Source organism: Carcharodon carcharias, chromosome 21 (assembly GCF_017639515.1).
Source record: "Carcharodon carcharias isolate sCarCar2 chromosome 21, sCarCar2.pri, whole genome shotgun sequence".
Taxonomy (NCBI): domain Eukaryota; kingdom Metazoa; phylum Chordata; class Chondrichthyes; order Lamniformes; family Lamnidae; genus Carcharodon; species Carcharodon carcharias.
Window position 1 is genome coordinate 6,252,732 of NC_054487.1, and position 27,145 is coordinate 6,279,876.

General features: G+C 41.8%; 1 protein-coding gene across 5 annotated transcripts in view; it reads left to right on the plus strand.

Moving 5' to 3' along the window:
- fam3c (FAM3 metabolism regulating signaling molecule C) overlaps positions 1 to 13,269 on the plus strand; it is a 60,992-nt gene extending 47,723 nt beyond the window's left edge. For all 5 annotated transcript variants that reach the window (XM_041215878.1, XM_041215879.1, XM_041215881.1 and 2 more), the window contains 5 exons: positions 4,453 to 4,511; positions 5,645 to 5,695; positions 8,397 to 8,481; positions 9,369 to 9,495; positions 11,357 to 13,269. In XM_041215878.1, coding sequence (XP_041071812.1) covers positions 4,453 to 4,511; positions 5,645 to 5,695; positions 8,397 to 8,481; positions 9,369 to 9,495; positions 11,357 to 11,446 — 412 coding nt within the window. In that variant the 3' untranslated portion in view covers positions 11,447 to 13,269. The remainder of the gene's footprint in view (positions 1 to 4,452; positions 4,512 to 5,644; positions 5,696 to 8,396; positions 8,482 to 9,368; positions 9,496 to 11,356) is intronic.
- Positions 13,270 to 27,145: the final 13,876 nt, after the last annotated feature.

Here is a 27,145-nt window from a genome sequence, read left to right on the forward strand (position 1 = left end):
ATGTTTAGTTTTTCGGCTTACTAATAAAATTGGTGGAATAAAAGGATATTATTGATAGGAGATGTAATGTTAAAAGTCTGGTGATACAATGAATAATTTACATTCAAAGGAAAAGCTAGATATAAACAGAAAGGAGTTTGTGTGTGTAAGGCAGAGGCATTTAAGATCTAACCTAAGCCTCCAGCTGTGTCTGCAAAGGAATCATATTGCAAGGAACGTCATTTTGAATTTGTATGGTCAAATGTGTTTTGCCCTGTCTGTTTAAAGTCTATGGGTTACTGTTGCCATGCTGGAGATTTACCTGGGAGTGATTTAATTTGGGGATTTGTTTAAAAGTTATGATGGTGGTAATTTGTAGACATGTGTATGTGTTTGATCTGTTGTAAATTAATAAATGTTTAATTTAGTTTTATATAATAAAAACCCTTGAGGCTCTGTGGTCTTATTATTGAATTCAGAGCTGCATCTCAAACATACCATTTGAAAATATAGGTTGTGACAGTAGTTTCAAGTTTCCCTTTGGGATTTAAACAACTCAGCCTTTACCAACCACTGTGTCATAACAAAGGTCATAAAATTAGAACTAGGCCATTCCATTCAGGATTGAAATCAGGAAGCACTTTTTCACACAAAAGGGTGTAGAAAAGTGGAATTCTCTTCCCCCAAAGACTGTAAATGCTGGGACAGTTAGAGTTTTCAGGACTGAGATTGATAGATTTTTCTTATTTGCTAAGAGTCGCCAAGGGAAACGGAGCCAAGGTGGGTCAATAGAGTTGAAGTACAGGTCAACCATGGTCTAATTGAATGACAGAGGCTTGAGGGCTGAATGGGCTACTCCTTTTCTTATGTTCTCTGATGACTCGTTTCAAGTCTAAAGACAGACCTTGCATTTAAATAGCACCCCTTGTGTCTTTGAAATATCCCAGCACCTTTTCACAACCACTCATTTCCCTTTGATAAAGGGTAGTCACTGTAGCCAGTGACTTTAGGGCACAGAATGGTTCCACACCCAACAATGCAATAAATGACTAACTGATCAAATAATCAGTACTTTGATGCTTTTGATTAAGGAATGAATATTAGCCAGGACAGCAGGAGAACCTGCATGAAGTATATAGGATGAAATTTATCTGCAAATTATGGGTTGAAAACTATTTTCAGTTGCTGGTCATTGGGAATCTTGTAGTGGATTGAATTTGGACAGCTTTGAACTAACTCCTCTTAAGCACAAAGTCCTCAATACAAAATTAACTGGCAGTCATGTTCAGTAAGGCCACAAGGAATGTCGAAGTTGATAAAGGAACTATTAGTGTAGCGAAGGAGGCACTCTTTTGAATTTGGGGTCACATTATCTGTTGGGTTTGCGTAAATTTCCTTAGAATTTGTCCAGTGCAGCACCTGACTCAGAGTTCTGGACACAGCAAAAGTAAGAAATTGTTTGATCCATGGCACCAAGACTGGTCACCTCGGGGAGCAGAATGTCTCTTAACATCCCTTCCACACACACCCTCCTTTTACAGAATAGAGCAAGGGGAGGGACAGGGATATAATTGATTTGTTTTGACAGGGACAAAAATTACGTTTACAAGATAGATGAAAATGTTAGGTAAATACACAATTCAAGTCATTGAGGGATAAATCTCATCAATTAAATTTAAGCTATTATCTAAAGTAAAATTCAGCTTCTATTGTAATTTAAAAATGTATCTTTTTTAAGTAAATCCGGATTAAGTAGAATTAAAGTCGCTATCTTTTAAAACCAAAAGGATGCAATTCAAAACATAATGGCACCCCCTTGCTGCTCTGTTCTCCTTACTGACTAAGGTGCCTTGAGCATTGCTTTACCCCTTTTGCAGAATGACATTAGTACTGTGCATGCAACAGAAAACCTCTTGGTTCATGTGCACTTTCAGAACACCCCCATACACGTCCCCATACACCTCCCCATGGCGGCGCCGCCGCCCCCCCCCCCCCCCCCCCCCCCCCCCCCCCCACACACACACACCACCCCCCCCCCCCCCCCCCCCCCCCCCCCCCCCCCCCAAAAAAAATAGTAACCTCAGCTTGGGTTGAATCATTTATTTAAATTCTACCTGGACAAAACAGAGCATGATATCTGCAAGTATACCAGACCACCTATGAGCCTTTGTAACTGGAGCAAACAAGAAGAAAATAATGAACCTTGGTCTACCTTGACCTCTACCTCACGGAGGCTGAGCGTCAACTTACAGACGCTTCCTCCTACCTCTCCCTGGATCATGACCCCACCACTGAACATCAAGCCATTGTTTCCAGGACTGTCACTGACCTCATCTCCTCTGGAGATCTTCCTCCAACAGCTTCCAACCTGATAGTCGCCCAACCTCGGACAGCCCGCTTCTACCTCCTACCCAAAATGCACAAACAGAACTGTCCCGGCAGACCGATCGTGTCAGCCTGTTCCTGCCCCAAGGAACTCATTTCTCGTTATCTTGACTCCCTTCTCTCTCCCTTTGTCCAGTCCCTTCCCACCTACATCTGTGATTCCTCTGACACCTTACGTCACATCAACAATTTCCAGTTCCCTGGCCCCAACCGCTTCCTCTTCACCATGGACGTCCAATCCCTTTACACCTCCTTCCCCCACCAGGATGGTCTGAGGGCCCTTAGCTTCTTCCTCGAACAGAGGCCCGAACAATCCCCATCCCCCACTACTCTCTGTCTGGCTGAACTTGTTCTCACACTGAACAATTTCTCCTTCAACTCCTCTCACTTCCTCCAAATAAAAGATGTGGCTATGGGTACCCCAGCTATGCCTGTCTCTTTCTGGGATATGTGGAACATTCCTTGTTCCAGTCCTACTCCGGCCCCCTTCCACAACTCTTTCTCCGGTACATCGATGATTACTTCAGTGCTGCTTCATGCTCTCGTCTGGACCTGGAAAAATTTATTAATTTTGCTTCCAATCTCCATCCCTCCATCATTTTCACGTGGTCCATCTCTGACACTTCCCTTCCTTGACCCCTCTGTCTCAATTTCTGGTGATAGACTGTCCACCAATATCCATTACAAGCCTACCAACTCCCACAGCTACCTCGACTACAGCTCCTCACACCCCGCTTCCTGTAAGGACTCCATCCCATTCTCTCAGATCCTTCGCCTCCATCGCATCTGTTCCGATGATGCTACCTTCAAGAACAGTTCCTCTGACATGTCCTCCTTCCTTAACCGAGGTTTTCCACCCACGGTTGTTGACAGGGCCCTCAACCGTGTCTGGCCCATCTCCCGTGCATCCACACTCACGCCTTCTCCTCCCTCCCAGAAACGTGATACGGTCCCCCTTGTCCTCACTTATCACCCCACCAGCCTCCGCATTCCAAGGATCATCCTCCGCCATTTCCGCCAACTCCAGCATGATGCCACCACCAAACACATCTTCCCTTCACCCCCCCCTGTCGGCATTCCGTAGGGATTGTTCCCTCCGGGACACTCTGGTCCACTCCTCCATCACCCCCTACTCCTCAACCCCCTCCTATGGCACCACCCCATGCCCACGCACAAGATGTAACACCTGCCCCTTCACTTCCTCTCTCCTCACCATCCAAGGGCCCAAACACACCCTTCAAGTGAAGCAGCATTTCACTTGCATTTCCCCCAACTTAGTCTACTGTATTCATTGCTCCCAATGTGGTCTCCTCCACATTGGAGAGACCAAATGCAAACTGGGCGACCGCTTTGCAGAACACCTGCGGTCTGTCCGCAAGAATAACCCAAACCTCCCTGTCGCCTGCCATTTTAACACTCCACCCTGCTCTCTTGCCCACATGTCTGTGCTTGGCTTGCTGCATTGTTCCAGTGAAGCCCAACGCAAACTGGAGGAACAGCACCTCATCTTCCAACTAGGCACTTTACAGCCTTCTGGACTGAATATTGAATTCAACAACTTTAGGTCTTGAACTCCCTCCTCCATCCCCACCCCTTTTCTGTTTCTTCCCCCTTCCTTTTGTTTTTTCCAATAATTTATATAGATTTTTCTTTTCCCATCTATTTCCAATATTTTTAAATCTTTTATGCTCCCCCACCCCCACTAGAGCTGTACCTTGAGTGCCCTACCATCCATTCTTAATTAGCTCATTCGTTTAGATAATATCACCAACTTCAATACCTCTATGTTTTTTTGATCTTTTGTCTGTGACATCTTTTGATGATCTGCTCCTATCACTGCTTGCTTGTCCCTACAACCACACCACCCTCCTCCACTTCTCCCCCCCCGCCCCATAACACCTTAAACCAGCTTATATTTCACCCCCTCCTTGGATTCACCTAGTTCTGTTGAAGGACTCAAAACGTCAACTCTTTTCTTCTCTGCCGATGCTGCCAGACCTGCTGAGTTTTTCCAGGTAATTCTGTTTTTGTTTAAGAAGAAAATAAACCTTTACTGAAATCTGATTAAAAGTGTTCATTATGTTGCAGAATAATGAGTGGCGTTAAAAATAATGTTGGTCGGGGGATGAATATAGCTACAGTAGATGGTAAGTGTACTTATCCCGTTTGATCAGATTCCATCAAATTATTAAAATTACTTCATTCAGAAATATCCACTTTTTGTGTGCAAGATCCATGAGTTGGATCTCTGAATATTTAATCAGCCTTGCCTTTGTTCAAACCATCTATTAATTACTTTCTTCCTTTATTTGGCTGTTTTCTTTTTTCTTTCATTGTTACATTTTCAGGTATTTTCTCGTAACGAAATATCAGCTGTGATTTGTCATTGATAAATATCATTCACATGGCCATTTACAGATTATCAATCAGATTGAGAGCCTTTTTTTTAGCTGGAGATTGCATATTGACAAATAACATTTTCTTTCTCATTTTAAAGATTGAAAAAAATTTTAAAGTTTTGAACGAGGCTGATTTACTTAGTAACATGGCCATTGTTAATTTTGCAACCAAGTATTCTTTATGCATCATTGTACCTTATTTCTTAAACATTTCTGTGGGCCTTAACTCCCGACTAGTGTCAGAAAGGGCTGGCCCGCAGAAATTAGAAGAAGTAAATGCACAGTTACCTGGTCCTGAAAATTGCGTTGCCGCTCCTGTTAGCCGGAGCCGCTTGGAGCCTGCATCAGAAGAATCCCCCACAGGCCCCAGCAAAGTGTAGATCCAGCGCATTCAAGGAGGCCGCACCCCTTTTTTTACAACACTTGCTGCCATAAAGCAGGTAAGTTTAAAGGGCCAGAGAAATTGACAGGCTGAGGGGAAGCTAAGTGCCTAAGGCAAGTAGATAGGATTTGGGGGTTTGGGGTGTCCTGAGGTTGGGGTGGGGGGTGGAGTCTGGATTTTTACGATAGTTACCTAGAAATTAGAGGGGGTTTTAATTCTTCTAACTTTTTCTGGGTAATTATTGGTATAACCCTGGCAGAACCATCGAAGTTTGCGATTTAAATCGCATTATCAGATGGTTCCCAGCACAGCGCAATTGTCCAGAGGAAATTAGCACTTCTGGGCAATTGGCCTGCAAACCCTTGCCTGGGAACTTGCCACAGGAATCCTCCAGCACATCTTTGAGGTACCCCCCAAATTCAGTGCTGGAGAGCGCGCAAGTTAAGGGCCAATATTGCTTTAGTATATTTTGGTTCATTCCATTTGTGATTGTTTTCAGGTAAAGCTGGGAATGTATTGGACACAAAAGTTTTTGATCTTTGGAGTGGAGGTACGGTGTTTTTACGCTTTTGATTGTCTTTTTAGCTTTACTTATAAGCTTCAACTTTGAATATTCAAATGAAAAGGCCCCAGTGCACTTAAATTATTCAGTTTGAAAAAGCACCTAGAAGCTCTCATTTAAAAACTGTACATGCTGGCATTTTCCAAGATTTATTTTAAGAGCAAAATTTGTCATTTGCATACCATTCTATTTTAACAATAAGATGCATTCATATATCTCTTGAACAAAGTTGCATGTCCCAAGGTACTTTGCAGTGAAGAAATGGGCACAAAACATTAGTAGGATAAGAATTGGGGATGCGTAACCCATGGCATAAGCGAGTGGGCTATATACTTAATATATGGGATGTCGGATCGTCTCAATCAAGGGAGAGAAGTGCCAGGAGAGAATGCAGAATTGAGACAGTTGATGGACTTGCCACCAGCTGGGTGAATGAACAGAAGGCTAGGGTTAGAAGAATGGAGGATGATAGGTGGATCATGAGGCTGCCAGATTAGAGGCAGAGTGGGGCAAGTATGTGGAGGCAAAAATAAAAATTTTGTATTAAATGCATTGAGGGACAGAGAGGGCAGGGGAGGTTGATGAGTTCTGGGGTGAACGTAAATTTGTGGAGGTGGATGATGTGGTATGGGCGTTTTGAATGTGTTAGAATTCATTCCTATAGGATGTTGCTTAGGAGATCTCTGGGGAGATCAAGAGGCTAAAGTAGATCTTGGCATGTTTGAAGATTTCCACTGTGGCTACAAAAGCAGGTCAGAGGCTAGGAAGCCTGCGGCAAGTAACTCACCACCTGACTCCCCAAAGTCTGTCCACCATCCTTAAGGCACAAGTCAGGAATGTGATGTAATGCTTTCCACTTACCTGGATGAGTGCAGCTCCAACAACATTCAAGAAGCTTGACACCATTCAGGACAAAGCAACCCACTTGATTGGTGCCCCATCCACAAACATTCACTTCCTCTACCACTGACGCACAGCAGCAGTGTGTGTATCATCTGCAAGGAATTGCACTGCAGGAACTCACCAAGGCTCCTTAGACAGCACCTTACAAACCCATGACTGCTATCATCTAGAAGGACATAGGCAGCAGATACATGGGAGCACCGTCATGTGGAAGTTCCTCTACCAGCCACTCACCATCCTGACTTGGAAACACATCACCATTCCTTCACTGTCGCTGGGTCAAAATCTTGGAACTCCCTCCCTAACAGCACTGTGGGTGTACCTACATCACAGGGACTGCAGCGGTTCAAGAAGGCAGCTCACCACCACCTCAAGGACAATCAGGGATGGGCAGTAAATGCTGGCTAAATCAATGATACCCAGATCCCATCAATTGATAAATTTTAAAAATTGGATTTATCCTGTGCAAATGCTTGAGGAAGGGATGGAATCAAGTACTTGGGTTCAGCACTTTTGATGAAAGCTCAAAAGATGCATTTGATCTGGCCAATATTAAGTTGGTGAAAAGTCTGACTCTTCCCATAATTTAATATTAACCAGCAATAATGGTGGTTATGGAGTCAAAGATAGTGGCAGATAGGTAGAACTTGGTGTCATCAATATTAGTAAAATGCAACATGAAAACAAAGAATATGACCAGCCCAAGGATGGAATCAAAGTTCATTCCTGTAAGAGTGTGTAGGGATTGGGGGGAAAGCCATTGCAGGTGATGTGCTGGTTACATTGGGGCTGGTACAGAGCAAAGAGGGTGGATCACAACCAGAGGCAATAGAGGAAAATGAAATGGTCATTGTGTTAACATTACAGAAATACTGCCAGTAAGTGAAATAATGTTATTATCGCCATTGCAAAAAATGCCATCACTGAGTGTTCATTCAAACCAGACTGAAGATATGGAAGAGCTACGTATGGAACATGTTTGGACCCTGGAGCAGAAAAGAAAAAGATAAGGATGGGCTGATAGTTGGAAAGTGCTTTTTGAGCAATGGGCTCATGTTAATTTTAAGGAGGAAGAACGGTGTACAAAGGGAGCCATGCTCATAAAGATTGACTAAACTGGCACTTATTAAGGATTGAGCAGTTTCTGTAAAAACAGACTGCTAATTGTAGCACAGAAGTAGTTCTAATGTGACCAGTTCTTTTCCCTCTTTGTAAGTTTTTATACAAGGTGTTCAAATACAGCATTGCTTAAAAAACAAATTTGGCTTCAAAACACAGTCACACAGTATGTTTCACCACCCTGTTCTGTGATTCTAGTTTAATAATTTCCCCTTTATTAAGTTAACTGTACTAACCACCAATAGGTTCAGCTGCTAAACCTGTAATAAAATTATCTCGATTCTCTTTCATGTGAGTGTTGTATAAACTACCCTTTTTGGCCACATTATCGCGCTCTCTTCTTCCAACTTATCTGATATTTATGAGAAGCTATAGGAAGGAAGTGTAATCAGTATCAGTGACGCACTACTTTGCATATTACTTATTTAAGCTTATTTCTCTTTCAGTCCCTGTAATGTACAATTCAATACTTGAGTGATTTTATGGTAGCCAATTATAGTGAAAATCAATTGTAAATAAGGGGAAGAATTATATTGACTTTGTTTGCATTTATTACTTTAACCATATGATGAGCTTTAAATGCTATGCTCCAAATTAGTGAGAAATATTTGGTTCTGTATTTATAAATGTAGGTACAGTTATATATCGATCTTTGTCTTCCCCACAGATGTAAAACCTTTCATTGATTTCCTGAAGACCTTGCAGGATGGAACAGTAGTGTTCATGGCTACTTATGATGATAGTGCAACCAAGTTAGTAATTATCAGCTGCTTATGAATTAAGAAATGCTTTTGTGAATTTATTTGAATGTTTTCATTTAAAGTTACACTGATCTGAAAAAATATCTTGTCAAATCAACTGTTTTGCCAAACTACAGTTATCAGTTGGAAATATGTTGTTTGGAAAAATGATGGAAATGCAGTGTAAATACATGCGTATTTTATATAATGTATGTTTAAATTTTCTAAATGGCCTCTGATATGAGGTTTACAAACTCCAAAAGTCTGAAATGGCCTAAAAGAGGAGAGACTGCAACATGGTTTTCTCCTGGCAGCTAAATGATGGTCTAGGTGGGGGAAAATCTGGGTGCACACAATCGCACAACTATGACAAAGCCTTGCCTAATTTTTCCTCTATGCAGTTCACCCAGGCTTTTACTTTTAACCAAGTGTGAAAGGTATCACACCCACAGTATATCTTCAAGTAATATTCAAAACAAATTCTGGTTTACAATGCTGAATTTTTGAAATTAGTGTCGTCAAGTAGAAACTCATTATTGTGTGAGTGCACAAAACTTATTTTAAGTGTTCTCTTTTTTTATTAATCTGTTTTGACTTTGCAGGTTCTCCTTGTGCACTCCTTATAGAATTTTGTCTGCCTATGCATGTTTCTCTATACAAACTTATAATTTGTGTGGCAATTTGTGTTAAGTATCATGTGCACTTCTCCCCATGTTGGTGCTTTGCCTTGATACTGTCAGTAGTGTATGTTTTGCTCACCTGTGGCAGAGTAAACATTCTTGTAATTGCTGCCAGCCTACTATTAAACGAAGCATTGTGTGCTCAGTAGAGCTAAATTAATGCCAGCAAAAGCAGATTATTTTAGCTTTTCTTAAAATGCATTTTTTTTTTTGCTACAGACTTAATGACGAAGCACGAAAGCTTGTAACTGACTTGGGGAGTTCATCTTTCTCAAATCTTGGCTTCAGAGATAACTGGATTTTTGTTGGTGCAAAAGGCATTCAATCAAAGAGCCCTTTTGAACAGGTAAAACGAGTGGCTTAATGCTTTTCTAAATTAACTGGATGAAACTCTGCTGTTTCCCTTAACCTGTAGCTCTGGTTAGCTACAGAGTTTGCTGCAATGGCAGTTTCATAATGGCAATATTAAATCATCCTCCATTGTGCTGCTGAAAAGTAACTACATAGCTTGTATGATAGTTTTGGTTAGAATAGGGAAGAAAAATTTTGGTGGGAGTTTGGGAGGGGGGGAGAATGTTTTCTTCAATATTTACATCTGCATTTATTCCAGAGTTTCATGCAAGTTCCTTTAAGTGGATTCAAATTCATAAAATTCAATTAATAAACTGCACAAGAGCAAAACCCATTACACACCAATGTAAATTCAGCAGTATTTTGAAGTGGCTTTCCTGAAGTTCCCAGTGGGGTGAAAGGAAATCACTTTGAAGAGCAGGTTTAATGTTTGTGGTGTAAAAGATAAAGTGAATACTCTGAAAACCACAGACTTGCATCTCCCTCAGCTCAATAAAGGTTTCCAGCAAAGTAAGGATATTAGTGCATTATCTTGTATGTTAACTTTATTAATGATCTGAACATTTTTACATCACAGTGAAATTAGGTTATCAAAAAATTCCAGCGTAACATTGCCACACACCATATTTTTACCATGATTCGAAAAACCTAAAGTTAATATTTTGAGGTTAAGTAATTGTATCGGGAATAAACCTAGGATCACACATTGTTTTTCAGCTCAGCAGGCAAATGCTGTGCCTGGTATGGAACTGAGCTCCACAGCAACACAGGTTCCTTGAATTCAATCACTGACCGAGGGTCCATTAGCTGATGACTGCCAGAGCATTAATAGTAGCCCCATGATTCACCCCTCTACTTTTGAACTAGATGAAATATTGACGTGATTGTGTGTGTGCTTGGTTAAAGTCCAACATTCCCTACTTGCACACCTATGAGTATTGAGTAAGAGCAGTGTTAGGATCAGATTGCTGACTTCACTCACAATTTATTAACTGGTTATGTACTGTAGAGATTTACATGAAGAATAGCAACTCTGGTCAGTCATCAGAAGATCATGACCCTTCAACCTGTAACCCAACATGTATTACAGCCTTCAAAGTAGAAAAGAAGGAAAGAGTAATAATGTTTTCTAACTCCTCACTCCCTACCCAAATCCTTCCTCAATCCCATACCATCAGCTACTCTCTGAAGACCTAGGTTTGTGGTATTCTAGTTTTTTCCCCCAGGTTGAAGACAAGTTAGGATTCTGTGCCAGTGTGCTTGTTGGGATCTGCACACTCAGATTAAGTAGAGGGCTTTTCTGGTGCCTGTACATGTAGTGAAGAATTATAGTTTTGATGAATTTTTAAATTTGTTTTCTCTCCATTTAATTCCTTCCCTGAGAAATATGGGAAACTATGGTCTTAAAAGCTTTCCAATCGCACACGAGCAATAGTAGATTAAACACTTTATCCCTTATGATGTTGCTGACAGGCAGTGAAGACCAGCTGTAGGGTTAGAATGCATGAAAAAAATTGGACCAGAGATTCAATATTTTCATATTATTTATAGTGAAGTAGCAAAACAAGGCAAGTTAAGAAGCAGAGTTGTATGGAGCCAAGAGGTTCCATGCATTCCTGGTTGAGGAGATTCAAAACTGAGGTGCTATCAGAATTCCACTTGTGGAAATGTGTAATCACAGTATGACAAAGTTACATGGGCAGTTTATAGTATATATGAACATAGGTTTTTGTGCCAACTTTTCCTGTAATAAATTTTGAACAGTAAGTAATATTTTGCAGACAAACAATCATAATTTTTAACATTAGATTGGTTTACATTGTATGTGTTCTAATGTGAATCTCTTCTACTTGCAGCACATAAAGAATAATAAAAATACAAACAAATATGAAGGCTGGCCAGAGGTTTTAGAAATGGAAGGATGTATTCCTCAGAAAAAGGACTAAGAGTCATGCATTCCACAGCAAAAAAGTTATATTTTGAAGTTATCATTTTCTTTGTTTCATGATGTTGAATTCTCAAAGCCAGTTTTATTTTAAACTTATCGATTTGTTTGGCAGTTTAGCCTCCTGATCTGGAAATGGAAGCTAGACTATTTTTCTTAAAAGTGCTTGAAGGGTGCAGTTTTCAGTTCTAATAATACTTCTGCTTAGATTTTTTTTAAAAGAACCTGCTGAACCTTTTAGTGTCTGAATTTGGCGTCCATACCTGAACGAAGAAGTTAGTGTTCTTCCCTCTTCTTTAACAAATATTTTGTTAAACTGGATTTTCACATGACTGCTTGCAGTTTTAAGCTGGATTCACTCTGGCAGTCTGCTTCAGATAAATTGCAATGAATGGCAATAAAATTGGTTGGAAATTAAGCTGCCCACCATGTTTTCCTAGAGGCTGAATTTAAGTGATCCATTGTGTTGCAAATACACAGTATATCATGGCAAATGAAATATTATATTGCCCACATTTTTTTGTACTTGAAATTCTTCTTGGAAAGCTAGCATGTCAAAACTGAGGTCTGGAACACTAATCTGAAATGATTGTAATGAGCTGTTCAATCGAACTTGCAACTTACAATTGATGCTAATTGTCTTTAAATGATTCTCTAATCCTAATGATTACAAAAAAAATCAGTATTCTGTCCTTAAATATTGATTTTTATACCCCCCCCCCCCCCCCCGCTCTTTCTAATGTAATAAGTTGTGGTTATACTTTTCTGAACATGGATGAATTTATGCTGTGATACAATGAGTAGTAATGTTTGGATATATTTATTTATTGAGTTTTTTGTATGTTCTTACAACCTTGTAGGTATGGAGGTAGTAAAAAATAATGTTGGTTTAACGCTGATCTCAAAGGGAGCAACTTTGTGTTGCTTCTGTCATGCAGCACAGCTAATTTCATACCATCCCCTGTTAAGTAATTTTCGTACTGTGTTTTTCAAACTTTCCTATGTGGAGAATTCATATTTGACATTCCTGGAGAGTGCTGGTCTTAATTTCTGTAGGAGAGTGTTTCATTTAACCAAGGAGAAACAATTCTTTCAAGAGATGTATTTTTTTTAATTAGTATGCAGCAACTGAAATAATATTGATAAATTGTCAATAACAAAAACAGTGCAAAAATCTGATGACAGAAATCCAAGGGCCCAGACCCCCACTTACATCAGTGTGTTAATATAAATGGAAATATAATTGACACTACACTTCTTAACAATAATCCTTTGTGGAAGGACTTCCTTCAGAACCAAGTACTTTCTATTTTTTCCATTATGTGAGTAATTCTATAAGACCGTCTCTGTAATTTTTACAATTGGCTGTTGAGAGAATCCTGTGCAGACAAACCACTACAAAGGCCACTATGCATTTTTGTAATGATGTGGGCACTGCTGTTCATTGTCAAGTGTGATTGCTTTTCTGCCGGTATCTGTTTACTTGTAAAATGAATCATCAGCCCAGGGCACCACATGTTAGGTTCGTCACTTTGTCACATAATTGAGAGCACTCCACTGTTTAACTGTGAGTATTGATCACATGAGTAGAAACCATCTCTCAATGCAGAAGGCAAATGTAAATACAGGTAAAACAAAATAATCTTTTGTGGATTTTTTGGAGGGGGCATGGAATTTTCCAATCATTTTCTAAGTCTGACATTTTGTGCTTTTACGAATTGTAAAAGATTAGAAGAAATATTGTAATGAGTTTTAAAAACAGAACTCAAATGGAATTCAAAATAACATTGTAATATAGAGATAAATAAATAAAATTGAAATTTGTGTATTTTCTATAAGCTTTGAAATCTAAGCACAAATGGTTATGTAGATGTGCAGAGGTTTAAGACTTTGTTACTAAATATGCTGCCCCCATGGATAAGGCTTAGTGCTATGTCCCTTGTTTTTCTTTGTATATATCAATTATTTAAACTTGAATGTAGGGGCATAATTAAGTTTACAGATGACACAAAAATTGGTTGCATTATTGATAGTGAGGAAGAGTGATGTGTACAGCAGGAAGATATCAGTGTACTGCTGCACTGCGCAGGTTGTTTTTATTTGTTCATGGGATATGGACTTTTCTCGCTAGGCCAGCATTTATTGCCCATCCCTAATTGACCTTAAGCTGGTGGTGAGCTCCCTTGAACCGCTGCAGTCCATATGGTGTAGGTACACCCACAGTGGTGTTAAGGAGGGAGTTTCCAGGATTTTGACACAGCGACAATGAAGGAACAGCAATTTTTCTAAGTCAGGATGGTGAGTGGCTTGGAGAGGAACTTCCACGTGGTGGGGTTCCCATGTGTCTGCTGCCTTTGTCCTGCTAGATGATAGCAATCATGGGCTTGTAAGGTGTGTAAGGATCCTTGGTGAGTATCTGCAGTGCATCTTTTAGATGGTACACACTGCTGCCACTGTGCATCAGTGGTGGAGGGGCTGAATGTTTGTGGATGTGGTGCCAATCAAGTGGGCTGCTATGTCCTGGATGGAGTCAAGCTTCTTGAGTGTTGTTGGAGCTGCACTCATCCCAGCAAGTGGAAGGTATTCCATCACACTCAAGCGATGATCCATACCCAGTGTTGGCTGTGCCAATAAAGACTAAAGTGCCCAGCACAGCTGGCTCTCTTGAAAGCAGTTTCCAGTTGCACTTTGCAGCTTTTGTCTGCTAGGGTATTTGAAACATGCATTGTACACTTTGCAAATACATTTTAGCCCCCTGCATTTGCCCTTTTTTTTAAAGCATCACTTGCTTTGCTGCACCTATTTTTAAAGTAGCAAGTAACTACAGTTAACATTATGTGGCCTTTAGGAAGATTGGGAGGTTGGGACATAAGGAAATCCAATACTCTATGCTCAAAACAATATCCTTATTGCTATTTTTTAAAAATTGACTTTATGCTGAACTAAAAAATATGGCTGCTACAAGTCACATGATCACAGGGTTGGCCATTTGTCTGGGAGGTTCTTTTCTCAGCTTCTGGAATCTTGTACCTTGTTGTACAGACCCCTTGTAATTACAAAAGACCAAGAGACTTGCACATTAGAACTGCTAACAGACTCTTATCACACTTGAGACTGTCCAGGCCCATTTCAAAAGGGAACCAAAGGGATGTTATTTGTATCTGATAAATCCCCCTTTGCTAGCAGTGTCAGTGGGTCTGTCTAGACAATGGCTTCCCAACAACACCAGAGCCTCAATATGGATGATAACTCTGTCAAAAGCTAATGGCTGGGACATTCAGTCCTAAAAGCAAAAGCCAGTCCCAGACAATAAATAAACATCCCTTTTGACATTATTGTGGAGAAAAGGTCACATGACTTGAGTGACCATTTTGAAATTTCTATATTCCTTAAGAAACCCAAAGCTTGCTGTTTTAACACTAACTGGAAGGGTCTCCAGCAGTCCATCAGTCATAGATAGGGGGAGGTGATGGTGTAGAGGTATTGTCACTGGACTAGTAATCCAGAGACCCAGGGTAATGCTTTGGGGAGCCAGGTACGAATCCCACCATGGCAGATGGTGGTATTTGAATTCAATAAAAATCTGGAACTAAAAAGTCTAATGATGACCATGAAACCATTGTCAATTGTTGCAAAAACCCGTCTGGTTCATTAATATCCTTTAGGGAAGGAAATCTGCTGGTCTGGCCTACATGTGACTCCAGACCCACAGCAGTGTGGTTAACTCTTAAATGCCCCCTGAATTAGGGCAACTAGGGTTAGGGAATAAATGCTTGCCATGAACGAATTTTAAAAATTTCACTGATTTTCTAAGATTTCATTTTACTGCTCAGTGGTAAGATCTTTCTATCATGACTGATTTATTCAGTATCAAAATAACGATCAAAATATCGGAGGTATAATTTTCAAATCCAGCTCTGTCCCCTAAGATGAGATGTCACTTCGATTGGGCTCACCACCTTGTATGAGTGGACTATGCCATGCCAGTGGCCACCTTCATAGCTGTATGAACCTGAGTGTAAGTCTCCCATTGACTATAGGATGATGCGCCAATGAAGACACTTCTTAGCAAATCAACCTATAACACCAGACAATAAAAGTTCTGGTTCAGGCAAAGCAGAATTGGGCCAGGCAAAAAAAAAACTTAATTCCAAAAGACACACACACTCACATTTGTGATGTCAATGTATTGAAGCTCCCAGTTTAGTTCGTGCCAGCAGCTTAAAAAAAACTTGCATTTGTATAGCGCCTTTCACAAGCTCCGAATGTCTCAAAATGCTTTACAGCCAGTGAAGTGTTTCTGACGCATAGTCACTGTTGTAATGCAGCTGACCATGAAGAGGGAGAGCAGAAAATAGTAACAATTAAATTTGACAAAAATTAAAGGGATGCAACTGCTTAAAGGTAAGTGACTGCATTTGTCAGCAAATTCCTCTAACCTTCAACAAGATTGTAAATGGTTATGACGTACATTTCAGCCTGTTTGGGGAAAAGAAAGCAGCTGGCAAATAAATGTGGAGGCGCAAAATGGAATTTGTGGGTGCTAACTAATTATAAGACCCCCTGCCTGTCATCTGAGTAAGTGGATCCACTGGACTATTAGATGGGTGCGAGGAGGGTTACCCTGTTTGATACTCCAAGGTGTCCTTACTAGAAAACAGCAAAACACCTTACCTAGAGAAAGATGAGAGCCAGGCTAGATGCTGTGTACAGCATTTGAGAAGATTTGGGAGCAGATGGCATTTTTTTAAGGATTTTTTAAAATTGTCCATTTTTACGCCCTGAGTAGAAAGCCCAAGATTCCATGCTTTTAAACTCATACTTCCCAACACAACTGCTCTTGATACTGAGCCTGGACATCCTCCTTACAACTCTTTAATAGCATCTCGTGTGCTCATACTTCAACAGGGAATTTACAATTCAAGACATTTCACACTAGAGCTGCCAAGGGTTTTACAGATTAAATCATTAACAGAACTTAGTTGCATGATTTATGGTCACTTACTGGCCCTCAGGATAGGTTACAGGTTGGGCTCATGTATATCTGTGTAGATGCTCCTTCAACTTGCAGCACCTTAGTACTTGTATTCTGTGCCAACATGGTGCACAAGTTAAGGGGAAGAACTAAACCTAAACTGAAGCAACATTTAAAAATCCTGAGCTCTTGCCTCCCTTCATGCAGATTCTTGCATAAATGAGCAAGGAGGGATTGGGGAAGTTGAAGTCACAGGCTTACTCCAAATTAAGGGCTAGTGCCATAAACTCTCATGTCATTCTCCCCCACCTTTCTCCAGCCACTGATCACATGTTATTAGTTGCTCTGATGGACAGTATTTCTTGGAGTCAACATGATCATTTTCCTGGGAGAGCAACCTGTGACCCGTACCAGTGATCAGGACAAAATAAACCCCTTCATCAGCAACAACTTGTACTTACATGGAACCTTTAACATAGTAAAATGCCACAAAACACTTCATTATGAAACAAAATTTTACCGAGTCTCACAAAGAGATATTAAGGACGATGACCTAAAATCTGGTCAAAGACTGAAGGGTCAAGGGCTGAGGAAAGTTACCACTTAGGAAGATACAAGGCCAGCATGGAGGGATTGAAAGCAAGGATAAGAATTATTAAATTGCTACATTGTTTAACTGGGAACCAATGTAGTTAAGTGAGCACAGAGGTGATGGGTGAACTGGACTTGGTGCAAGTTAGGATATGGGCAGCAGATTTTTGGATGACAAGTTCATGGCAGGTGAAACATGAGAGTGTTGTAATAAAAAAAAGCTTAAATGAAGGTTTCAGCAGCAGGAGGCAAGGGTAGAGTCGGGCAATGTTAACGATGTGGAAATAGGTGGTCTTACTGAGATATCCTGAGGCCATAAAGTGTTCTAAAAAAGTTTGCTCGAAGTGAAACAGGTCAATGGATGACCCTTCATATTAAATGTCAGCTTGGCCCAATGGTAGCATTCCTGCTTTAGAACATAAATAGTAGATCTAAGCAATTCAATCCTGCTGCACCTTCCCACATTATCCCCTGTGCTGTGTCCCAGCTTCCACCAATCTGCTGCAAATAGACTCCCTCCAGGCAGCTGCACTGTTTTCCGATGCTCCCGTGAACCTGGAGGCTGACTTGAAAATGGCTACAACAGGCCATTAACTAGCTTGATTAGCTACTCACTGCTGCTGTCCTGCCCCATTCAGCCTCCAGGAAAATGGCCCCTGGGTGGGATGGAGCCAAGGAACTGGTGTGCTGGCTGGCAGTGCTAAAAATGCCACCTCCTGACCCACCCCATTGGGGTGTAAAATTTCTGCCCTTTGTAACATTGGAGCAGCTGTAGGCCATTCAGCTCCTCAAGCCTGCTCCACCATTTAACTAGATCATCATGGGTGATCATCTACCTCAGTGCTATTTTCCCACACTATCGTCATATCCCCTGATGTCATTGGTATCTAGAAATCTATTGACCTCTGCTTTGAACATACTCAATGAAGGAGTCTGCGGGTAGAGAATTCCAAAGATTCACCACCCCCGACTGAAGAAATTTCTCCTCATTTCATTCCTAAACAGCTTACCTCTTATTCTGAGACTGTCCCCTAGTTCAAGACTCCAAAACCAAGGAAAAAACCTTTCTTGCATCTATCTTGTCGAGCACCTCTCATTCTTCTAAACTCTAGAGAACACAAGCCCAGTCTCCTCAATCTTGCCTCATAGGAAAATCCCACCATCTCCAGTGTGGGAATGGATTTTTTTTATATTTTGGTGAATATCGTGTTACACTGTAAAGAAGGCTGTGTGTCTGTGTGTGTGTGTGACTTAATTAAGCTGGGCAGGAAATTGATAGGAGTCAGGTTGTCTGTGGGCTTGGAAACATGAAAAGGGTAGAGGTGTTAAGTTTAAGGTACAAGTAAATAGGTTAGATCTAACATTTGCATTTTTAGATGAGTTGAAAGGTGGTTTGAATATCAACAAGGAGTCAGAGGTAACAAGAAACATGTCTGCATCTTACACTTGTTCCATAGATAAACAGAAGTGAGTATAGTATATTGTATAAGCAAAGACAAGATGGAAACATAAAAGACCTTATATTTGAAAGGGTGTGACTTTCAAAGGGGTGTGAGAACAATGGAACAGAGATGAAAGGGAAAAAGGTATATTAGAGTTACTGTGAATAGCTGGATATAGCTGTTGAGATGGAGATAGCTGGAGCTGTTTGAGCTGTTGAGCTATAGCTGGAGCTCTGGACTGGAAGAGAATGCAGTTTGATTTACCTATCCAGCCAAGCCAGAAAAGTCTTGGGCTGCAGCTCGGGACTTTATTCTGATGTGGATTCAATCTCAGAGTGGAAGAGGGCAATGGTACAACTTTGGAGCTACAGCAGTTTGCCTTGTGTAATATTACTGCATTTCATAGGCACCTTGTGTAATATTACTGCATTTGATAGGCACCTTGTGTAATATTACTGCATTTCATAGGCACCTTGTGTAATATTACTGCATTTGATAGGCACCTTGTGTAATATTACTGCATTTGATAGGCACCTTGTGTAATATTACTGCATTTCATAGGCACCTTGTGTAATATTACTGCATTTGATAGGCACCTTGTGTAATATTACTGCATTTGATAGGCACCTTGTGTAATATTACTGCATTTCATAGGCACCTTGTGTAATATTACTGCATTTCATAGGCACCTTGTGTAATATTACTGCATTTGATAGGCACCTTGTGTAATATTACTGCATTTGATAGGCACCTTGTGTAATATTACTGCATTTGATGTGCACCTGTAGGGGAGAGTTGCCTGGAAGATGTCTGTTTGTGGGTATGACCAGGTAACGGGTTTTTAGAGGAATGTTTTGTGAGACCAACTTCAATTGTGTAACTGTAATCCTGTGTGCTTAAGCTTCTTTTTATTTTTGCCAGTAAAACTTTTACTTTAATTTTTAAAATCCCAGATGTGTTACTGGACCTCTTACTACTGAGATCGGTACAACTTCTCGGTTTCAGAATACAAAATAAAGTTTCTGGCCCGTAAGCCAAGTTTCCCTCTTGGATTTGGTTTGCGCAGCAATTTACACCGGCTCTGCTCATAACACTGGGATTAGCCTGGTGAGCCAGTGTATCCTTCCTTAGGTAAGGAGACCAAAACTACACATACGCCAGGTGTGGTCTCACCAAGGCTCTATACAACTGTAATAAGACTTCCTTATTCATGTACACAAATCCCATTGCAATGAAGGCTAACATACCATTTGTCTTCCTAATTGCTTGTTACACCTGTATATTCGCTTCCAGTGACTCATGAACAAGAACACCAAGGTTTCTTTGGACATCAACATTTCACAATCTCTCCCCATTTACGAAATACTCTGCATTTCTGTTTCTCCTACCAAAGTGAATAACTTCACTTTTTCCACATTATATTCCATCTGCCATGTTCTTGCCCACTTTATCTGTCTAAATTTCCTTAAAGTCTCTTTGCATCTTCTCCACATCTCACACTCGCATCAAGTTTTATGTCATTAGCAAACTTGGAAATACCACATTTAGTCCCCACATCCAAATCATTGATATAGATTGTGAATAGCTGGGGCCCAAGCACTGACCCTTGCAGTACCCCACTAATCACAGCCTTCCATTCTGAGTGACCCATTTATCCCTACTCTCTTTTCTCTCTGTAAACCAATCCTCACTCCATGTCAGTATATTTCCCCCAATCCCATGAGCTCTATTTTTACTTACGAATCTCCTGTGTGGGACCTTACCAAAAAACTTCTGAAAATCCACTAATTCTCCCTTATCTACTAGTAACATCCTCAAAAACTCCAAGAGGTTTGTCAAACATGATTTCCCTTTCATAAATCCATGTTGACTCTGGCCAATCTCACCATTATTTTCTAAATGCCCAGTTATCACATCCTTTAGAATAGATTCTAGCATTTTCCTTACTACAGATGTCAGGCTAACAGGTATGTATTTCTCTGTTTTCTCATTCCCTCCTTTCTTAAATAGTGAGGTCACATTTGCTACCTTCTAATCTGTAGGCGCCATTCCAGAACCTGTGGAATTTTGAAAGATGATCACCAATGCATCTACTGTCTCAACACCCTGGGATGTAGATCAGCAGGCCCAGGGAATTCATCAGCTTTCAGCCCCATTAATTTCTCCAGTACTACTTTTTTACTAATACTAATTTCTTTCAGATCTTCAATCTCACTAATCCCTTGGCTCCCCAATGTTTAGGAGGTGTTTCTTATATCTTATATCCTCTGTGAAGACATACACAAGGTGTTTGTTTCTCTGCCATTTCCTTATTATTCTCTATTATCTATATTGGGCCCACATTTGTCCTTGCTAATCTTTTCCTTTTTACATACCTATAGAAACTTGTACAGACTTTTTATAGAAGCTTTTACAAAGGGGAAAGGGGGAGAATGAAGTGGCTGTGGTAATTATGGTTTTATTTAGCGTGTAATATACTTATAAGAAGAATGCTTGTTAAGAAAGATCACATGATCTTTAGTACCCAATAGAAGAGTAGCGCAGGCTACCTCTGTAGTTACTAGTGTAGAGATAGGGTTTGAAGTGAAAGTACACATGTAGTTGCTGCTGAGTACCTTTGTAAATAAACACAAAGTTTCCACCCAAGAAGTGTCTACTGATCAACTCTATCAATAGTGCTAACATGGCCACCAATTATAACAAACTGGCGATGAGGATTCATGGGATCCAACAGTGGCAAAGGCAGCTGATGGGATATTGTCAACCTTAGTGAGCAGATCGCACTGGCTGTTGAAGGTGAGGGTGCAAGACTCAAGGAAATGGGGTTTAACAGGACTGCAGTGGAGAAAAGAATCCAGTGGTTATTTTTGCATTCCAGGATGATTCAGGAATTGAGGGTGGTTTTAACAGTTGGAATGTTAAAGGAATGTTACAGCCCCTCTAGCGCAATTATGACCTGCCTTAGGTAAGGGTAAGAAGACCAAAACTGCACACAGTAATCCAAGTGTGGCCTCATCAATGCCCTGCATAATTGTTGTAAGACTTCTTAACTCTTGTACTCTAATCCCTTTATAACAAACAAAAACAAAGATAGCTGGAAAAACGCAGCAGGTCTGACAGTATCTGTGGAGAGGAACACAGTTAACATTTCGAGTCCTATGACGCTTCATCAGAACTAAAGAAAAATAGAAATGAGGTGAAATATAAGCTGTTTGAGTTGGGTGGGAGAGGTAGAAATGGATAGAGGGCCAGTGATAGGTGGAGGCAAAGAAGAGATTGCCAAAGATGTCATAGACAAAAGGACAAAGGGGTGTTGACGGTGGTGATATTAGCTAAGGAATGTGCTAATGGAGACATTAAGGGTAGAAAGCAGGACCAGCAAGGTACAGATAGCCCTAGTGGGGATGGGATGGGGGGAAGGGATTGAAATAGGCTAAAAGGTGGAGATAAAACAATGGATGGGAATAAATTGAAAAATAATAATAGAAATAAGTAGGAAGAGAAAGATATAGAAAACATGTATATATAAATTATTAGAAAAAAGGGGTATCGGAAAGTGGGTGGGGATGGAGGAGAGAGTTCATGATCTGAAGTTGTTGAACTCAATATTCAGTCCGGAAGGCTGTAAAGTGCCTAGTCGGAAGATGAGGTGCTGTTCCTCCAGTTTGCGTTGAGCTTCACTGAAACATTGCAGCAGGCCAAGGACGGACATGTGGGCAAGAGAGCAGGGTGGAGTGTTGAAATGGCAAGCGACAGGGAGGTCTGGGTAATGCTTGTGGACAGACCAAAGGTGTTCCGCAAACTGGTTGCCTAGTCTGCGTTTGGTCTCTCCAATGTAGAGGAAACCGCATTGGGAGCAGCGAATGCAGTAGACTAACTTGAGGGAAGTGCAAGTGAAATGCTGCTTCACTTGAAAGGAGTGTTTGGGCCCTTGGACAGTGAGGAGGGGGGAAGTAAAGGGGCAGGTGTTGCACCTTCTGTGGTTGCATGGAAAGGTGCCATGGGAGGGGGTTGAGGTGTAGGGAGTGATGGAGGAGTGGACCACAGTGTCCCGGAGGGAACAATCCCTATGGAATGCCGATAGGGGGTGTGAAGGGAAGATGTGTTTGGTAATGGCATCATGCTGGAGTTGGCGGAAATGGCGGAGGATGATCCTTTGAATGCGGAGGCTGGTGGGGTGATAAGTGAGGACAAGGGGGACCCTATCATGTTTCTGGGAGGGAGGAGAAGGCATGAGGATGGATGCGCGGGAGATGGGCCGGACACGGTTGTGGGCCCTGTCAACGACCGTGGGTGGAAAACCTCGGTTAAGGAAGAAGAAAGACATGTCGGAGGAACTGTTTTTGAAAGTGGCATCATCAGAACAGATGCGACGGAGGCGAAGGAACTGAGAGAATGGGATGGAGTCCTTACAGGAAGTGGGTGTGAGGAGCTGTAGTCGAGGTAGCTGTGGGAGTCGGTAGGCTTGTAATGGATATTGGTGGACAGTTTATCACCAGAGATTGAGACAGAGAGGTCAAAGAAGGGAAGGGAAGTGTCAGAGATGGACTATGTGAAAATGATGGAAGGGTGGAAATTGGAAGCAAAATTAATAAATTTTTCCAGATCCAGACGAGAGCATGAAGTGGCACTGAAGTAATCATCGATGTACCAGAGAAAGAGTTGTGGAAGGGGGCCGGAGTAGGACTGGAACAAGGAATGTTCCACGTACCCCATAAAGAGACAGGCATAGCTGGGGCCCATGCGGGTACCCATAGCCACACCTTTTATTTGGAGGAAGTGAGAGGAGTTGAAGGAGAAATTGTTCAGTGTGAGAACAAGTTCAGCCAGCTGGAGGAGAGTAGTGGTGGATGTGGATTGTTCGGGCCTCTGTTCGAGGAAAAAGCTAAGGGCCCTCAGACCATCCTGGTGGGGGAAGGAGGTGTAAAGGGATTGGACGTCCATGGTGAAGAGGAAGCGGTTGGGGCCAGGGAACTGGAAATTGTTGATATGATGTAGGGTGTCAGAGGAATCGTGGATGTAGGTGGGAAGAGACTGGACAAGGGGAGAGAGAAGGGAGTCAAGATAACGAGAAATGAGTTCTGTGGGGCAGGAGCAAGCTGACACGATCGGTCTACCGGGGCAGTTCTGTTTGTGGATTTTGGGTAGTAGGTAGAAGCGGGCCGTCCGAGGTTGGGCAACTATCAGGTTGGAAGCTGTGGGAGGAAGATCTCCAGAGGAGATGAGGTCAGTGACAGTCCTGGAAACAATAGCTTGATGTTCAGTGGTGGGGTCATGGTCCAGGGAGAGGTAGGAGGAAGTGTCTGTGAGTTGACGCTCAGCCTCCACGAGGTAGAGGTCAGTGCGCCAGACAACAACAGCACCACCCTTGTCAGCGGGTTTGATGACGATATCAGGGTTGGACATGAGAGAATGGAGTGCAGTAAGTTCAGCGAGAGAGAGATTTGAATGGGTGAGAGGAGCAGAGAAATTGAGACGACTAATGTCACGCCGACAGTTCTCAATGAAATGGTCAAAAGAAGGTAAGAATCCAGAGGGAGGGGTCCAGGTGGAGGGAGAATATTGGAGGCAGGTAAAAGGATCCATTGAACAGGGAGAGGACTCCTGCCCAAAGAAGTGAGCATGGAGCTGAAAGCGGTGGAAGAAGAGTTCAGCATCGTGCCGAGCCCTAAATTCACTGAGATGAGGGCGTAAGGGTATGAAACTGAATCCTTTGCTGAGCACTGAACATTGAGCATTGGAGAGGGGAAGGTCAGGGGATATGGTGAATACATGGCCTTGGGCTGGGTTTGGAAGACGGAATGGGGACAGAGGGACAGACAGGGGTGGAGGGTCCTAGATGGGTGTTGGTGTCGATGAGTTGTTGGAGCTTGCGATCCTTTGCACCGAAAGAAAGAGACAAAGTTTCTTGTTAAGGCGTCGGAAGAGACGAAGAATAAAATGAAACTGGGGGCACGCGCAGCTTTGAAAAAGGCTGCGGCGGTGCTGTTGGAGGGAGAGGTCGAGTGTGTTCATATGGCGGCGCATGGCACTGAGTGTGGATCTCAGAATGCGATGGGAACAGCAGTCCGAGGAGCCTTGTATGTCCTGGAGATACCTGTAATCCTGGGTGGGTTCGAAACATGAGGGATGGAACTTCATTTGGAATCCACGTGGGGTAAGTCAGAGGCAGAGACAGGAAATATGGCTGTGAAAGTAAGTTTTAGTAAACACCTTGTCAAACAGCAGGAGAGAAATGGAAAGCAATGAAGATGAACAGGGCAAGAGACAAGCGGAAATCCTGTTGGAGAGAAGAGCAGTACTTCTTCAAGGTAGGCATTCCTTGAAGAGAAGTGGCAGTCAATTAAACACTAAGATAAAAGCAAAAAACTGCGGATGCTGGAAATCTGAAACAAAAACAAAAATAGCTGGAAAAACGCAGCAGGTCTGGCAGCATTTGTGGAGAGGAAGACAGTCAATATTTCGACTCTTCATCAGAACTAAAGAAAAATAGAAATGAGGTGAAATATAAGTTGTTTGAGGAAGGTGGGACAGGTAGAGCTGGATAGAGGGCCAGTGATAGGTGGAGGCACAGAAAAGATTGCCAAAGATGTCATAGACAAAAGGACAAAGGACCATTTGCCTTCCTAATTGCTCAGTGTACCTGCATGTTAACTTTCTGTGATTCAGGTATGACCCAGGTCTGTCTGAATGCAAACGTTCCTCACTCACTCACCATTCAAAAAATAACTTTTTCCATCAAAGTGGATAACTTTACATTATGCCACATTGTATTCCATCTGCCATGTTCTTGCCCAATCTGTTTAAATCCCTCTGCAGCCCCTTTGTGTCCTTCTCACTGTTTATTCCCACATATCATTGTATCATCAGCAAACCTGGGTCCAGACCTTCATCTAAATTATTAATATAGTTTGTAAGTCGCTGAGGCCCAAGTATTGACCTTGCAGTACTCTGCGATCTTCCTAATAATGAAGTGCCCTATAACTACACCGTTTGATTCTGCTCCTGCCTCTCCTTAGACTGCCTCCTGCTCTAGTGTTGTGGTTAGCATTCTCAGTGTCCACCATGCAGCCTGTATCCTTATCCCCGCAGGCAGCAAGTACATTGTAACTGTTGGACATGACCAGTGTCAGTGAGAGCTCCTTCTCTACCTCCATTTCATTCCCTTTACCCTGCTTGCTAACAAACACACCCTCCCCACCCTCCACCAACATCACCTCCCCCCCCACCCCCACCACTGCCCCCTTCATCCTGCCTCCATGCCTTCCTCTGAAGAGTAAGTGCACTCTGGACAAATCTATCCAAAAAGTCTTCCCCGTCTCTTGCATGTCAGAGAGTTTTGAACTCTGAGCCAGATTGTCTCAATCTGGAGATGATTATTGGAGATGTGGCAATTGGGACACAATTACAGTCCTACATATTACAGTTTGAACAAAAGCCTGCACTGCTATTACATTTTTCAATTTTATTAATGTAGTTCTAGATATAATACAATTATTTAAGATCTAAATTATATTTCGATATTGGGACTTAACTTGATTTCAGATTAACTTGTGGCTAATTAGCCTTGCTTTCTGTTATAAAACCAAGTGGCAGAAAAATGATAATTTTCATGGGAACAGAATATAACGTTCAAGTGGATGCAACTTCCAAGTATCTCTGTGATTTCCGGCAACAACAACTTGCATTTATATAGCACCTTTAGCATAAGTGCTTTGTGGATGGGTAATCAAATACAATGTGACAGCAAGACAATGATAACTAGGTCAAAGTGGTAAGGATGTAAGGAGTGTCTTACAGGATGCGAGATTACAGGAGGAATTTGGGACGAAAGAGCTGATAAAACTGAAAGCAGGTTAGCTGGAGTGAGGAAATTCAGTAATGCATAAAAGACCAGAATTAAAGAATTCGGAGCTTTCAGAAAGCTGTAGCGCTGGAGATTATGGAGATGGGAAGGAGTGAGGCCACAGAGGTATTGAAACACAAAGTTGAGAAGTTTTAATTCAAACCATTGGTGAACCGGGAGCCAATATAGGTCAGTGAGCGCAGGAGTGATGGCTGAGCAGAACTTGGCCCATCCAAGTTAGGGTACAGCAAAGTTGTGGAAGATGTTGTTAAGTATGACAGAGTCTGGAGGTAACAAAAACATGGATGACGGTTTGAACAGCAGTCACACAGCTGTTGTCCGTGCTCCTTCAACACTTTGACTCTTATGCAATCTGCACTCCATTTGCACCACCATCGACAGCCCTGTTTTCAGCTGTTTCTGCCTAATTTTTGGAATTCTCTCCTCTTTTAAGACGCTGCTCAAAACTATCTCTTCAGTCACCTGACCTAAAAATCTCCTAAACAAAAACAGAATTACCTGGAAAAACTCAGCAGGTCTGGTCAGCATCGGCGGAGGAGAAAAGAGTCGACGTTTCGAGTCCTCACGACCCTTCCGCAGAACTCTGAAGAAGAGTCATGAGGACTCGAAACGTCGACTCTTTTCTCCTCCACCGATGCTGACCAGACCTGCTGAGTTTTTCCAGGTAATTCAGTTTTTGTTTTGGATTTCCAGCATCCGCAGTTCTAAAAAAAAAATCTCCTCCTTCGACTTGGCGTCAGCTTTTGCCTGATCATATTTCTGTGAAGCATTTTGGGACCTTTGCCTGGGTTAAGGGCGCTATATAAATGCAAGTGGCTGTGGTTT